We start from the raw sequence: 15,739 nt of genomic DNA, 5'->3' as shown, positions 1-15,739 counted from the left end.
TTCCTCCTGCTATTGCTGTATTTATAGTTCTGTTTATCACTCTGAAAATATAAAATACCTTTTCATTTTTGTTAAATATTTTGGAGAATATTTAAAGAAGATGGGTGATGGGAAATAAATCTATTTAAAATTTTTAAAAAATATGTATTGCAGTAGACCATATCTGATTGTTTTGCTTTTGCTAAATGTCATTGCTCAATACTCTGTATCTGCTCAACTTTTCTTACAGCCCATATAGGTTTTTCAGCCATACTTATCTTCATAGCTACATAGGGTTTATTTATTTTAAAAAGGTTTTATTGTTTGCCTTTTTAGTCCCTGGAAACCTACAAAAAAAATGTTAAAACACTGTATCTCATTTGCACTCATCCACCATTGCACATCATTTCACCTCTCTACCAAAAAGGGGAAGCTACTTTTCACTATGATGTTTCTGTTTAATTAGACTAGTTGGAGTTAGTTTTATTTTTTACTGGAACAAAGGATTTAAAGTTTAATGACATTTTAGAGATAATCTCCTCTAACATCTTTATTTACTGATAAGGAAAGGTTTTCCTTTAGCGGAGTGACTTAATCAAAGTCATACTGGTAGTAAAGAGCAAAACCATCACTCTTTCCTTCTGCTTAAGCTCTCCTAAATATCTCTTCCCAATCTTCAGTGTTGCTTTCTTCCTTAGTCTATAGTTCAAGGTCCAGCTATCTCTAAGAATAATTTTAAAAGATGAGATAACTCATTTATATAGGCTTCAGACTTTACAAAATATATTTCCTTTTGTTCCTTTGCTCACATCCCTTTGGGCTAAATAATGCAATTATTTCCATTTTAACTATGAGGAAGCTGAAGGAAGAGAGACTCACATATTTGTGATTACACTGCTACTAATTGTTAGAGATAGAATATGAGCTCATTCTTAAGCCCAGCACTTGTTTAACTGTAGCAAATTAGAAATTTTTGTCTAGTTAAGCTGTCTGTCTCTACTACAATCCTCAACCTTTCTGCTATTTTCAGGACCAATTTGTAAAAAACCTTTCAAGTTAATGTAATCCTTAGAAGTTGTATATAAACCAGATTTTTGTAAATCAAATTAAACTTTTCATTTAAAGTCATTTTATTGGGTTTGATTGCATAGCTATTGCTTTACTTCTTGAAGGTTTTCAGTTCAAGGTGTCTGCTGCTTGGTTTACAAGATTTCTTATGCAGAGACTGAGAAATGGTTATTTAAATCTATGTAGGTAAATGAACTAGTAGACCAATTTTATATATCAATTTTTATATATTATATATAATATGAATTTATATATATTTATAATATATATCTTATGAATAAAAATGAATTCTTTTTAAGAGGAAGAATACTTTGATAGTATTGCCTTCTGATTTGCATGACAACTTAGAATTTGTTTATTGAATTTTTACAAAGTAAGAGATAACTATCTGTTTGTACATATTTATATTTATACTAATTGAATGTTTTGTTCAGTCTATTAAATTATAAGTAGTTTTGAGGCAGGGGCAGTGTATAATTTTAGAAGTTACTTTGGACAATCTAATATACTACTTAGCCTATGGGCTGTAAATAAACATCTAGAGATGAACAAACTGAAGTTAATGGAACAAATCATTCCTTTCCCTCTCCCTTTTATTTTCAAAGTGTGTGTGTGTGTGTGTGTGTGTGTGTGTGTGTGTGTGCTGAAAATTATTTTTCAACAGCGAACTAGAAAACTCAGTGTACTAAAAATTCATTTAATTTTTTTTAAACATTAATTTAATTCTGCTCCAAAGGGAAGAAATACCATCACTGAGTGAAGTTACAAAGAGACAAGATTTAGGATTGATACAGAAAATCCTTCTAACAGTTATACAGAGGTGGAGTGGTTTCCCCTAGAAGGTCATGAAAGTACCCAGAATTGGGGCATTGTAGAGAAAATCTAGGAAAGAAAAGTCAGGTTGCAGTCTGAAGAGGAATGAAAACCTCCTTAAAATAGAAATTCTGAAAGACACTAGTGAATCTGAGGGAGAAGTCACAGGGACAGAAGGTATATCTAGCCTGTGAAGTCAGGGGGCTCACTGAACTGCCAGAGGAAAGAAGTTTCTAGGGCATCGTAGAGAAAATCTGGGGAGAGAGTCAAAAATGCATCTGGGGAGAGGAACAAAACCTACAGGGCTAGTACAATATACTCTTATCTGGATAGTTGCTTAATTTAATAGTTCCTTCATAAGCATATACACAGAAGGATAACTAGTGGATGGTTATACATACATGTACTTTATTCAGCTTTTTAAAAAGCCTTTGACCAAGTTGCTAGAAAAGGCTATTTTTTGGAAATTGAGTAAACTATGGTTTTGCAGGAATTGTTTTCATAGAAAACTGATTCAGATACTGGCTAAGAAAGGTATGTACACAACAAATGGTTCCATGTGGATGAAGTAGTGTAGGTGTTTGAGAATATCATTCCAGATTTTGTTTATTTCTATAAGTGATTAGGATAGGAGTGCATAGTAAAACTAGTAAATTTAAAGATGACACACTGTTCCTGTGGTAAGTGAAATATTCAACCCATGGAAATAACTTATTTGATATGGCTTACATAACAGTTTGAGATTTTTGTGTACTTTTGTATAATTTTGTTATAGTAATGTATGTGTTGTATAACCCTACTAGTCTCTAAATTCTATGAATATTGATACCTTGTCTTACCTAGTTATAAGTCTTTTTCTTAGCACTTGCTGCTGGGCTTTGCACATAGGCAATTAATGAATAGTTGTTGAATTGATGGCACTTAATATAAAAAAGACCTGAGTTTTTGTTAGACTGCAGAACTAAATATGAGTCATGCCACAGAGCAAAAACATACCTGTCATAGCCTGCATTAATAGGAACATAAAATCTAGAAGGAGGGAGAGAAAAATCCTGCTGTGCTTTATGTGATACTGGATATTATCATGAAGTTGCTACAGACAAATAGGAACAGCTCTTAGAAATTTGTATGCGCTTTCAGACTTTATACCTCAAGAAAGCCAAAGCCATAATGGAGATGAAAGTATTGTATAAATTAAGGCATTCTACAGAGATTATTTTCAATAACCTATGATACATATTTTATATTTGTTTAGTGTTCTCGTTTTTGGTTACATGTGATTTGAGTCTATTTTACGAGTTTGTGGGTAGCTTCTCATGGTAGGATTGTCTTAGGGCAGTGATTCTCTAATACTTTGACATTTTCAGACCCCTTATAATTTCTAAATGTTTGGAACCTCATAAATCAAGGTATCACCTAATCTTTATAGGCATAATCTGAATTTTAACTTCAAAAAAAATATGTGTTTCCATATGCATATTAGAATGTCAGAGACTCCAATTTCATACTACCTGCTTTTTTATACGTAAATCATATTCCTTGCTTTTAACTGTTGCTTTTAGGTGTTCTACTTGTCTGAACTTCCTTTTGTTCTCTTTTGTGCATTAAAAAAAATGTTTCAGTGGATCTCTTTTTTTTGTTCTATTAGGAAATTTCATGCTATTACAACTCTTTGACAGTAGAGTGAACAGCCTGTGGAAGTCAAGGGCTTCCCCCTTATCAGAGCTCCTTACACAAAGACCAGGTGACTACTCTCTGAGAATGTTTTAAAGGGATCTTATTCTGTAATGAGTTAAAATATACTACCTCTAAGGCCCTTTCCAGTGCAGATTTTTGGTGATGTCATTAGTTTCTTTGGATTCAGTTGCCATCTCTATGCAGATGATTCTCAGATCTGTTCGTCTTTTTCTTTAACCATTTTCCTCACCTCCAGTTTCACATCTCCATTTGTCTACTGGACACCTTGAACTGGATTTTCCATAGACGTCCTAAACTCAACATGTCCAGAACTTGGTCTGACCTTGTTATTACCTTTTTCAAGAAACTTTAGTGGTTTTTTATTTCCTCCAGGATAAAATAATTCTGATCCTGACTCCAATCTGTCCACCTTTTAAATTGTATTAAGGCTTTTGATTTTATATCGTTCATGTCCTCATGTGTCCTCCATACTTATCCCTCAGCAAGATTTCCCATGTAGAAAATATTATAAGAAAAACAAATTCAGGGGCGGCTAGGTGGCGCAGTGAGTAAAAACCCCGGCCCCAGAGTCAGGAGTTCGGTTCCTACCTCAAGATACTTAACACCCACACAAAATAACTGGCCATGTAATCTTGGGCAAGTTACTTAACCCGAATTGCTTTGAGAAAAAAACAAAAACAAATCATCCACTGTGTTTGACAACATAAGCCATATTTCACAAGGTTGGTTGCTTCTACCTTATTTTAATTTAAATTTTTTTTATCCTAAACTTAAAACTAAAAAGAACATTTCCATAATACAGAACAGAAAAGGAGTCAATATTAAACTGTGAACCTCCATTTCACACCACTTGCTTAATTTTTTTTTTTTTTTTGCTTTTTGATGGGCAGTTTTTTTGTGTGGGTGTTAAGTGTCTAAGGCCAGAACCGAACTTGGGTCCTCTTGACTCTGGGGCAGGGGCTTTACTCACTGAGCCACTTAGCCGCCCTAGCTTATTTTTTTTTAAAAGCATAAATTCTATATGTTGCTTTCAAAACTGTCCTGCTTGTCTGTTTCCTTTTGAACATCCTTCTGTTCTTTTCTGTACAATTTTAAAGATATAAATAGCTTTTTAAAAATTACTATTATTAACCTTTCTCTTCTTGTTGCTGTTTAATCCTTTCAGTAATATCTGACTCTTGTGACCCTGTTTGGTGTTTTCTTGGCAAAGATATTGTAGGGGTTTGACATTTCCTTCTCGGGCTCATTTTACAGATGAGGAAACTGAGGCAAATAGGGTAAAGTGACTTGCCCAGGGTCACCCAGCTAGTGAGAGTCTGTGGCTAAATTTGACCTCAGGAAGATGAGTCGTTCTGACTTCAGTCCCAGCACTCTATCCACTGTGCCATTTAGCTGCACCTTAATCTCTCTCCCCCCGCTCCAAGTATCCCTATTAAAAATTGAGAGAGGGGAGGAAAAAAAACCCTCCTTTTAAGCAAATAAGCATGGGCAAGCAGAAGTAATTTAATTTACACAGTGGCTATACCCAAAAATATATTTATTGTTATACTCTGTGTTCATCACTTACCTCTGTCAGATGGGTAACATTCTTTATCATAAGGCCTCTGAAAAAATGGTTAGTCATTGCCACAATCTTGAGTTACTTTTAAAAGTTATACTTGATACTTTTAAAGTTGTTTTTCTTTACAATGTACAATGTTTCTGCTCTTGTATAAATTGTTCTTCTGGTACTGCAGACTTAACTTTTTGTCAGTTCACGTTACTCAGGCTTCTCTGAAATAATCTCTTTTGTCATTTCCTTAGTACAGTAGCATTCTATTTCATTCACAAACCACGATTTGTTCAGCTATCCCCAATTATATATGATGCTGAGACAGCCCCTTATATTCTAGTTCCTTTATTTTATTTCTTTTTCCCCCCTTTCATTACCTTTTCAGCTTCTTCAGGTTTCTCCCAATCACCATGTATTTCCTTATTTTACTTTAAATAGTGTTTTATTTATGATTTAAAAAAATCATTGCTTGTTCACTCTGAGTCTCCTCTATACTTATCATTTCCTTACTCAAGAAAATATTTCTTTAGGACAAAAAAGCCTATCGTTTAGTGAAACAAATGACTACCAATCTGTGTCTGACAGTATGCTTCTCATTCATCATTTGTCAACTGGATGCAGGTTTATGTTACTATTAAATCAGAATTTTAATAACTGTTTTGCTTGCTTTTGTTTTTAAAATTTTATAATAAAGTTTATAATAAATTCTACATGTTACTTTTAAAACTCTCCTGCTTCTCTGTATTTCCTTCTATTCTCTCTTTTAAGGTGACATTTTATATTATTATTTTTTTTTCAATCAACAAGTTTACTTTCTCTTAACTCTTGTGTTTGCACATCAAAGTTTCTGTGTCAGTCTGGTCTCTTTTTTTTTTAACCAGGAATGCTTGGAAGGTCCCATTTCATTCAAGATCCATTTTTACCCCTATGGTTAGATTTAATTTTTCTGGATAGATTTTTTTCCTAGCTATAACCCTGTTTTTTTGGAATATCATATTTCCAAGTTTTCTACTTTTTTATAGTAAAGGTTGCTAAATTGTATGTGAATCTTGATTTTGGCTCCTTGGTGCTTGAATTCTTTCTTTTCTTTTTTTGTTTTCACTAGGTAAAAGAAACCCATTCTCTGCCTTATATCTACCTAGCCTTAATCACTAAATGAGGTATTGCCTCAAACTGAAACCTATTAAAGACTTTAGCTTAAAAAGGCCAAGATCTTGCACTGTGTCTAGGGCTATCTCCAGTCGTCCTGGTTTGTATCTTGCCACTGGACCCAGATGGCTCTGGAGGAGAAAGTAAGGCTAGTGACTTTGCACAGCCCTCCCTCACTTAAATCCAATTCACTTTCATATCATGGCGTCATTTTCCTGATGTCATGATCCTCTTTGAGAACAAAGGACAAACAATAACAACAACAAACTCAAATAGAAATGGGGGCCATGACTCTATATATTAGGGTCCCTGCATCTGCATATTGATTTAGAAAACTACATTAACATTATCTGTTTCACTGTATTTTCATTTCATTTCACAAGTATTTCCCAATTGTATTTTAATCTGATTTAAGCCAGCTATAGTATTCTGTGAAATCCCTTTCATTCCTTTTGTCGTTCAGATTTTCCCTATTGCTGAAATAAGAACATTTTTTAAATTAGTTAATGTATTTATTTTTAGTTTTCAACATTCACTTCTATAAGTTTTAAATTTTCTTCCCCTTTCTACTCTCCCCCAAGAAGGCATGCAGTCCAATTTACATATACATTCCTATGAAACATTTTCACATTAGTCATGTTTTATAGAAGAATTGGAATGAATGGGAGTAACCATGAGAAAGAAAAACAAAACAACAAAAGAAAATAGTCTGCTTCAATCTGCATTCAGAGTCCATATCTTTTTTTCTGGATGTGGATGGCATTTTCCATCATGGGTCTTTTGAAATTTTTTTAGGTCCTTGCATTGCTGAGAAGAGCTAAGTCTCTCAAAGTCAGTCATTGCACACTGTGGCTGTTACTATGTACAGTGTTCTCCTGGTTCTGCTCACTTCACTCAGCATCAGTTCATATAAGTCTTTTCAGGTTTTTCTGAAGTCCACCTGTTCATCATTTCTTATAGCACAATAGTGAAATAAGAACATTTTAATGTGCAAGGATTTGGAATTAAACTTAATTAAGAAAGCACTTGACACCTCTGTCATATAAAGCCTGCTTTGCAATGGTTGATTTAATTATGTTGTAGACTTTCTAATGCCATAAATGAGGACCTCTGAATACCTTTCATTTTATTCCTTTACCTGTAGCCTTAAGGCTACTATGACAGTGACAGCATTAAATGGATTAAGAATGCTTTCATTTCCATCATCTAACTGTGCATGTCCCTATTTACTAGGAAGTTGCCTTTGCTGTTGTGACGATGGGAAAAGGCCAGTGGAAAATAAAAGTGGCCAGATGAGTGTACGTTCAGTTCAAAGACATTTACTAAGCATACTATGGGCAAGGCACTGGGCATACACAGCTCAAAAAAAAAAAATAAAAAAAAGGAAAAATCTATGCCGTCAGCGAGCCAGTGACATGCTGTTTGGGGATGTACCAGGTAAGTATGTACATATAAGATAAAATTTGTATAGGGAGAGTATTAATCATTCAGGAAATCAGGTAGCATTTAAGATGTATGTTGAAGGAAGCTACTAAAAAGAATCTAAGAGGTAGGAATGAAGAAAAAGAGTATATTCCTAGGCATGGGGGCAAACTGGTTAAAGACGTGGAAGGCAGTGGGTACAATGATGAGGTTAGGGAACAGAAAATAGACCAGTTTATAAAGTAGATGTGTGAAATAATTCTGAAAAGGTAGCCTATAGCCAGATTTTGCAGGTCTTTAAATGCCAAACTAAGGAGTTTATGTTTTAGCCTATACACAGTAGGGACCCACTAAAGATCCTTCAGCGAGGAGTATTCTTTTCCTTTAACACTTTTTAAAAAACTATACCTGGTTTTTTAAGGATGAGAAAGAAGATACTATCTTTTTAAAAAATTCTTCAGGACCATGTATGGACAGTTTCCATAGTCAGTGGGAGTTCAATAAAAGAAATATGTAAAGTTGTAGAGGTAGAGTAGACAAGCCATCAAAGAATGTTAGAGTTGAAAAGGGTCTGCTTAACCCTAGTTTTAACCCTCCATCATCAGAGATGAAGAAATTGAGCCTGGGAGAGAAAGTTTGACTTGGAATTATACAACTAGCTAATGTCACAACTGGGGAAGAGGGTATGGCTTAGCTAAAGATTGAAAGTATAAAGGAGAAAATGTTGCTCTGTAGAAAGTCCAGGAGGCTCTCCACAGCAGTTGGTAGTAAATACATTGGTTCTATGAAATATATTATATAGCTCAGGCCAAAGGTAGGTCATATTTTTACTCTTTTTAGATACTTTTCTTCAGTAAACCTGGGTAACTCTGCTATCCTGGTATGTTCAATTGTTCAGTCCAGATTTTAGGTAATTCTTGAGACAAGTATGCAAAAATATATCCAAGTGGATGGCAGCAGGTCTTGGTGGCAAAAAGCTTAACCCAGAAATCTTACCTATAACTTTGTTGCTGGGTTCTTAGTGCTTTTAGATGCCACTGCATGTGCCATAAATTACCATTGCCTTAGAGGTGGAATTGGAGTGAAATGTGATATTAGGTAATATAGTTGACTTATTTAGCAGCTAATTAAAGCATCCAAATTGATTTCTGTAGAACAACCCTGCCAGATAAATAGTACAAATATTTTTATGCTCACTATATGGATAAGGAAACAGAGATGAGAAATTAAGTGCTTTGCCTTCGATCACATAGCAAATGAAAGATTTAAGGTTCAAATTCTGAATCTTTACTCTGACTTTCTGCTCTTAGTCAGAAAGTACAAAGTATCCAGGACTGGGTGCAATATATTGTTGTTAAGGGAAAGATCCAGAGTGAAGAAAAGTGTACCTTTCTTCATATAATACAAGACAAATGCTTCAAAATTTGAATATAAAATTTTAGAACAATAAGTAACACAGTACTCTGATTTTGGACATCGGGTTCCTCATTCTTTGCTTTGCCTCAAATCACCTCTTTTACTTAGGTCAAATCATTTAACTTTTTTTGACCTTGAAGTACTAAAATTCTATAAGTCATTTTAGAATGTCTTGAAGATTTTGTAAATTGTAACAGTTCTGTGTTGAGTTTTGCAAAAGCGAATGTATTTTTCTAGAATAAGTTTTGCCTAATTTATCTTTTATAAGGTTGAATTTTGGTTTAGAGAGCTGAAATTCAGCTATAGTCTGAGTGCTTATTAAGTCTGAATATTATATAATAAGCTATGAAAAATAGTAAGGAAGCATGACCTAGTCTCTTCCTTCAGGGAGCTTTTACCCGGGAGGCAAGGCATGAATACCTGAAACATTTAAAAAAAAGAGGACAACAAATAAATGCTATCTATTATTGGAAATACTGATAGGTATTTAGAAGTGAGTGTGTTTTTAATTATAAAACATTGTAGCTTAGGGGTTAATAATACTATATAGGGATTTTTGTTTTTAGAAGCTCTGAGAAAATGAGCCTGTCAGGGAGAATGAGGGCTTTGTTGTAATCTATAAAATGCAATAGAGAGAAAAGTATGTTGTAAATGAAAATCATCAGTCATAGGACTGAATGGCATTAATTTTTTTTAAAAGATGATATAAGCATTTCCTTTTATTGAGAAACTGTAGAAGATGAATTTTTCTAATCAGTTTAGAAAGGTAATGAAGTTTTTGAATAACAACAGTTATGTTAAGAAATTATTTTTGACATCTATGTGGTAGTGAGGTATACTAGATAGTGAGATATGATGGATAGTGAGGTATACTGGATAGTGAGGTTGATAGAAATGTTGATGATAGTATTAAGAGACAAAGGATAGATAATGATTACCGTATTTCACTGCATAAATTTTATGCAGCTAATTAAAGCATCCAAATTGATTCCTTAGAACAACCCTGCCAGATAAGTAGTACAAATATTTTTATGCTCATATGGATGAGGAAACAGAGTTGAGAAATTAAGTGCCTTGCCTTAGATCACATAATAAATGAAAGATCTAAGGTTCAAATTCTGATTCTTTACTCTGTTTCCTCTTAGTTAGAAAGCATAAAGTAACCAGGATTGGGTGCAATATATTGTTGTTAAGGGGAAGAGCCAGAGTAAAGATTTTTATGACAAATTTTCTTTGCAAAAAAGTGGGGTATAACCATTATGTGAAACCTTTTTTAAAAATTGTGATGATGCTACTTAAAATCATTTATTACTAAACTGTATCGTTGGCAGACAAACTATACAGTTTAGCTAGTGTGGGAAGATGCAAATCTTACTATATCATGTGACTTACTCATGACAGTTCTGCCTGCCAGCTCCATTTCATTGTGTTGAGTGACAACTGGTAGTACTGCAGTGCTCTAAACAAGCCACACAAGTCAGCTTTTGGGAATATACTGACAATGCACACATACTGAGAATTCTAGGCTTGCAGTGTGAGGTAATAAATAAATGTGTATCCATATTCCACTGATGAATACATTGTTGCTCTGTTTACCTTTTAAGCAGTGTGATGAACAGAATTATGCCATGCAACAAGTGATGAAAAATGGGATGTGACAAAAAAACAAACAAACAAGGATACAGCAAGTATTCTGAAGTCCTTCCTCTTGCTTTTATTAGCGTTTTTGTAGTATAAAATCAGAAAATTTATTTGGGGAATGATATGGAAAGCAGTGTTTAACCATATGATATTAATAAAAGAATAACAGTAACAGTAATAAATAGTTAACATTTTTGTAACTCATATTATGAGCATGGGGCTAAGTGCTTAACAAATCATATCTTGTTTGGTTGTTACCACTACTCAGGGAGGTAGATGCAGTTATTATTTTTATTTTACAGATGAAGGGACTGCAGCTGAGAGAAATTAAGTAGCTTGCCTAAGGTCACATGGCTAGTACATGTCTGAGGCTATACTACAACTCAAGTCTTCAGACCCAACACTCTTCACTGTGTCACCTAGCTTACGACATTATAAACTCAGGTTTATCAAGGCTTTCAGGTAGTTCAATAATTTTAAAATAAACTCTCCTTGATCTATTTTCCAGGTCTGTGATTTTTTCCAATGAGATATTTCACATTGCCTTCTATTTTTTTGTTTGGATCTGTTTTATAGTGTCCTGATTTCTCATAAAGTCATTAGCTTGCATTTGCTCCAATCTAATTTTGAAAGAATTATTCTCTTCAGTGAGTTTTTGAAATTCTTTTTCCATCTGGGAAATTTGGCTTTTTAAGGCATTTTTTTCATTGGGTTTTTGGGCCTCTTTTGAGTTAGTCTTATTTTTTAAGGTGTTTTTTTATTCAATCAGGCTATTGACTCATTTTTCATGATTTTCTTGCATCATTCTCATTTCTTTTCCCAGTTTTTCTTCCACTTCTCTTACTTGATTTTCAAAATCCTTCTTGAGCTCCTCCATGGCCTATGATCAGTTCATATTTTTCTTGGAAGCTTTTGCTACAGGAGTTTTGACTTTGTTGTCTTTCTCAGGTCCCATGTTTTGATCCTTTATGTCCCCACAAAAAGATTCTATGGTCTGATTGTGCTTCCTCTGTTAACTCATCTTGCCAGGCAGTTACTTGACTTATGAGCTCTTTGCCATGGTAGAATTCTGCTTCCAGAGTGGAGAGAGCTGTGTCCCACATTCCTGGCATTTTTGAAGTTGTTGATGTCAACTGAAGTCAGAGCTGTGAGGAAGGCACCCTCTCTACAGCCACCATAGCCTCTGGCACACTAGCATTCCTCACCACAGGCCCACCACCGAAGATTGCGACCCAGATCCAAGCAGGTCAAAACAAGAGCAGTTACCTCCTGGATGATACTTAGTCTCCCTATGATCTGCAGGCCCCTGCTACTGCCAGCTCTTGCCCCTGGGGCAGGGGTCGGACCATGCCCTTCTCTCACCCAGTTTCACAGAGTTCCCTACTGATTGGCATTTATGGGTTGAGAAGTCTAGAAACCACCACAACTGCCAGTGATTTACTCTCTCGAAGTCTGCTCTGGCCAGTCTGTGTCACTGGTCAGGGCCGGCGCAGCTCATGCTGGACTGCTCTCAAACTCTTCCTATGGGCCTACCAGGCTGCCTTCAGTGGGAGATTTTTGAGGTCTGTAGCTCTAAAATTTGTTTAGAGTCATTTTTTAATAGGTATTGGAGTTGATGTTGAAGCAAGAGTTCAAGCAAGTTCCTGCTTTTGCTCTGCAATCTTGTTACCACCCCCTAAATTTAGGTTTAAAAAGACAAAAAAATCTTGACCTATCCAGATTAAGACTTGTTAACAGCGGCGCCCTGAACAACATAGATTTTTGGCTCCAACTTTGTTCAAAGTAAAAATTATGTTTAGTGGTAGGAGGGGGTCAAGGGTTTTGTGTTGATTATCAGGTTAATTTAAGTTCTCTATTGTAGACTTCCGGCAAATTTTTATTACTTAGTTCTTAAGAAACAAGAGTACTGAACAAAAGCAGCAGAGTACTTGAAAGGAATCTAAATGCATTATGAGACCTTGCATTATCAGTGGTTTTAGTTCCATTAAATTCAGAGTTCTTAATCCTACTTAAGTTTGAATTTACAGTTGTAATGTAATATCAAGCAAAGGCAACTTCCCAGGTTCAAAATACCAGCATAGGTGCTCTCTATTTTATTCAGTGACAAACCAAGAACAGAGAAGATCAAAACATGACATCATTCAAAATACAGCATTTACTAAGTGTGATTAAATAATCTCCAAGTACTACCCCACCCCAGGACCTTCCAATCATTCAATCAATTACAAAATCTCTGTTCTAAATACTTCTCCACCCCTAGGCTATACCTTAATTAAGTCCACCACAAAGCCCCTCTTCTCAAATGGAGATTAGTTTCCAAACATAAGGTCAAAAGTTCCCCACCCCTGGATCACAATTGAATCTACCCCAGAGTTACATCAAGTTTAAACACAGCACTTAATACCCAAATGGAGGTCTTTTCTTCATCTTGACACGAGGCAAGTTCTCAGCAATCTTAGTTCCTGGGGAGACAAGGCTTAGCAAGGCCATAAGATACATTGCCCATCCCTTCATGAATTTATCCTCTGTCTGTAGAACAGTCCTAAAACCCCTGAACACATTACCAAAGCCCTCTCCCAGGATTTCTGTAAACATACAACAAGAAAATCCTTCTTCAGGGCTTCTGAACCAACAGAAAGGCTCCCAGACCCCTGCAACAACAGTACTGTCCCTCACCAGTGGACAGTATTCATTCTGTCTGCAGGACAGTCTCCAGACCCCTGCAACAACAGTACTGTCCCTCACCAGTGGACAGTATTCGCTCTCTGTCTGCAGGACAGTCTCAGGCCTTCTTAACCAAATGCCAGGTTCCAGGACTTCTTCAACAGGACAGTCTTTCACCAGTGGACAAATCTGGCAAAATAACATCAAAACAGACAGACAAAGTACCAGCAAAACAGCCATGTCTCCTCAGTCCTTGGCAGCTCAGGGGGCAGGTCTCAAAAGTCCAGGGCAATTCAAAGCGGCCACCAGCAATCCTCTTAGTCTCTCTCTCTCTCCACGAGGTGCTGCTTCCAAAAAAAGATCTTCCGCCTCTCTCCAGTGTCTCTCCAAATCTACGTCACCAGCTCCTCCCACTTCAGGACTTTCTTTTCACATCAACAAGCCCATCCCACAGGTGGGATTAACAAACTCTGGGTTTTAATACAATCAATTTGAAAACCAAGCCAATACAGGGGAATCTTTAATTGCCATTACTATCACAACAGTTTAAAATCACATTTTATTCTTATTCATTTTTTATCTTAATGAATATAATGAACTTTCTCAGATCATTACATCTTTTAAGCAGTCATTACATAGGTGATGGGTAAGATAAAATGTGTTATAATCTAACATAGGAGAAAAATTAGCAACATATGAATTGTGTACTATTTACTTCTGTTATCAAAATTAGTGTAAGGGGTCTTGTTTTTATGGTTGTGCCCAATTAGTAAGTAAACATTTTTACATCTTACCAGCATTTTAACATGCTAGATCCAGTTGATTTGATTTGAAGAAGTATCTTCAACAAATAATGTTAAAAATAGAACGGTGAGAACCATAAATATATGAATTGCTGTAGTAGAACTCCTGGTTGGTAAAGCAGTTAATTATGCTTCTAGTATTTCAATAAAAGTTGTTGGAAATATGGCCAAACATATTCTTTCTCTGCTAAATTTGTACCTGGTTTTCTTTGTTTATTTATTCAATTTTAGTGTAGTGCTAGGCTTGGAGTTACAAAAACCTGGGTTCAAAATACACCTCTGACATTATCCATGGCATATCATGGATAGGTCACTTAATCTCTGACCTTCACTTCTTCTCTCAAAAATAAGGACAATAATATCTGAAGTAGGGGTGGAGTCAAGATGGTGGAGTAGAAACAGGACTTCCGCTGGGCTCTAGCTTCCACCACCTCCAATTCATGTAAAAGATGACTCTGAACAAACTTTGGAGGTGCAGAACCCACAAAATGACACAGAGAAGCTAACCCCCTGCTGAGGACAGCATGGCAGGCCAGCAGGAAGTGGCCAGCACAGTGCTCTGGGAGCCCACCCCAGGCCCTCAAGAGCCCGAGGTTTTCGCCCCAGGGCGGGCCTGACCAGCCTCAGGCTAGAGGAACTTCAGATCATCAGCAGCTGTGGTGGTTTTCAGAATTATCAACACATAGATGCTAAGGAAAAAGTGAGAGGTTAGTGCAGTGTGGACTTTGGGATCCGCTAGTTTAGGAGTGTGATCTGGCCTTTATCCCCTGGAGGGAGAAGCCACTGAGGTGCCAAGGCCACACAGCCGCCGCCACGTGGCAGCTTCAGTTCCTGGCCTGCAGATTGTAGGGTGTCTAAGCAACCAGTCTGAGGTGTAATCGCTCTTGCTTTAACCTGCTTGGATCTGGATTGGATTGCAGTCTAGGGTGGAGGTCCTGGGTGTGTGACCAGCTTGCCAGACCATGTGGAGGCTTCAGAGAGGGTACCCAACTAATACTTTCAGCAGCTGAGAAAATCCCAGCATTTGGTACGAAGCTCCCCTGTCTAGTAGCAGAGTCTTACTGTGGCAAAAAACCCAAAAGTGGAGTAATTGAGTGGCAACATGAGCAGGCAAAGGAAGGAAAGCAAGCATAGAAATCCAACTTTACACTCCTATTTTGGGGACAAAAAAGATCAAAGCATGTGACAAGAGGAAGACAGCAAAGTCAGAACTCCTGCACCAGAAGCTTCAAAGGAAAATATGAGCTGGTTATAGGCCATACAGGAGCTTAAAAAGGATTTTGAAAACCAGATAAGAGAAGTGGAGGAAAAATTGGGAAGAGAAATGAGAATGATGCAAGAAAATTATGAAATGAGAGTCAACAACCTGACTGAAAAAATAACACCTAAAAAATAGACTAAGTCAAATGGTAAAAGAGGCTCAAAAAGGCAATGAGGAGAAGAATGCCTTAAAAAGCTAAATTTGCCAGATGGAAAAAGAATCTCAGAAGCTCACTGAAGAGAATCATTCCTTCAGAATTAGATTGGAGCAAAT

General features: G+C 36.2%; 1 protein-coding gene across 6 annotated transcripts in view; it reads left to right on the top strand.

The window, feature by feature from the left end:
• The window catches only part of FAM193A (family with sequence similarity 193 member A), a 252,632-nt gene that overhangs the window by 71,035 nt on the left and 165,858 nt on the right, over nt 1-15,739 (top strand). For 2 of the 6 annotated variants that reach the window (XM_069070930.1, XM_069070902.1), the window contains exon 1: nt 4,560-7,696. The exons of 2 other annotated variants lie outside the window; for them this stretch is intronic. In XM_069070930.1, the coding sequence (XP_068927031.1) occupies nt 7,688-7,696 (9 nt within the window). In that variant the 5' untranslated portion in view covers nt 4,560-7,687. Of the gene's footprint in view, nt 1-1,742; nt 3,605-4,556; nt 7,697-15,739 lie in introns of those variants that run through there. 2 more of the 6 variants (XM_069070911.1, XM_069070921.1) reach the window with 2 other exon arrangements.

This window comes from Petaurus breviceps, unplaced genomic scaffold, assembly GCF_028583685.1.
Source record: "Petaurus breviceps papuanus isolate PSGF00001 unplaced genomic scaffold, PetGlider_PUasm1.0 140, whole genome shotgun sequence".
Taxonomy (NCBI): Eukaryota; Metazoa; Chordata; class Mammalia; order Diprotodontia; family Petauridae; genus Petaurus; species Petaurus breviceps.
This window is presented reverse-complemented; position numbering and strand designations above follow the sequence as displayed.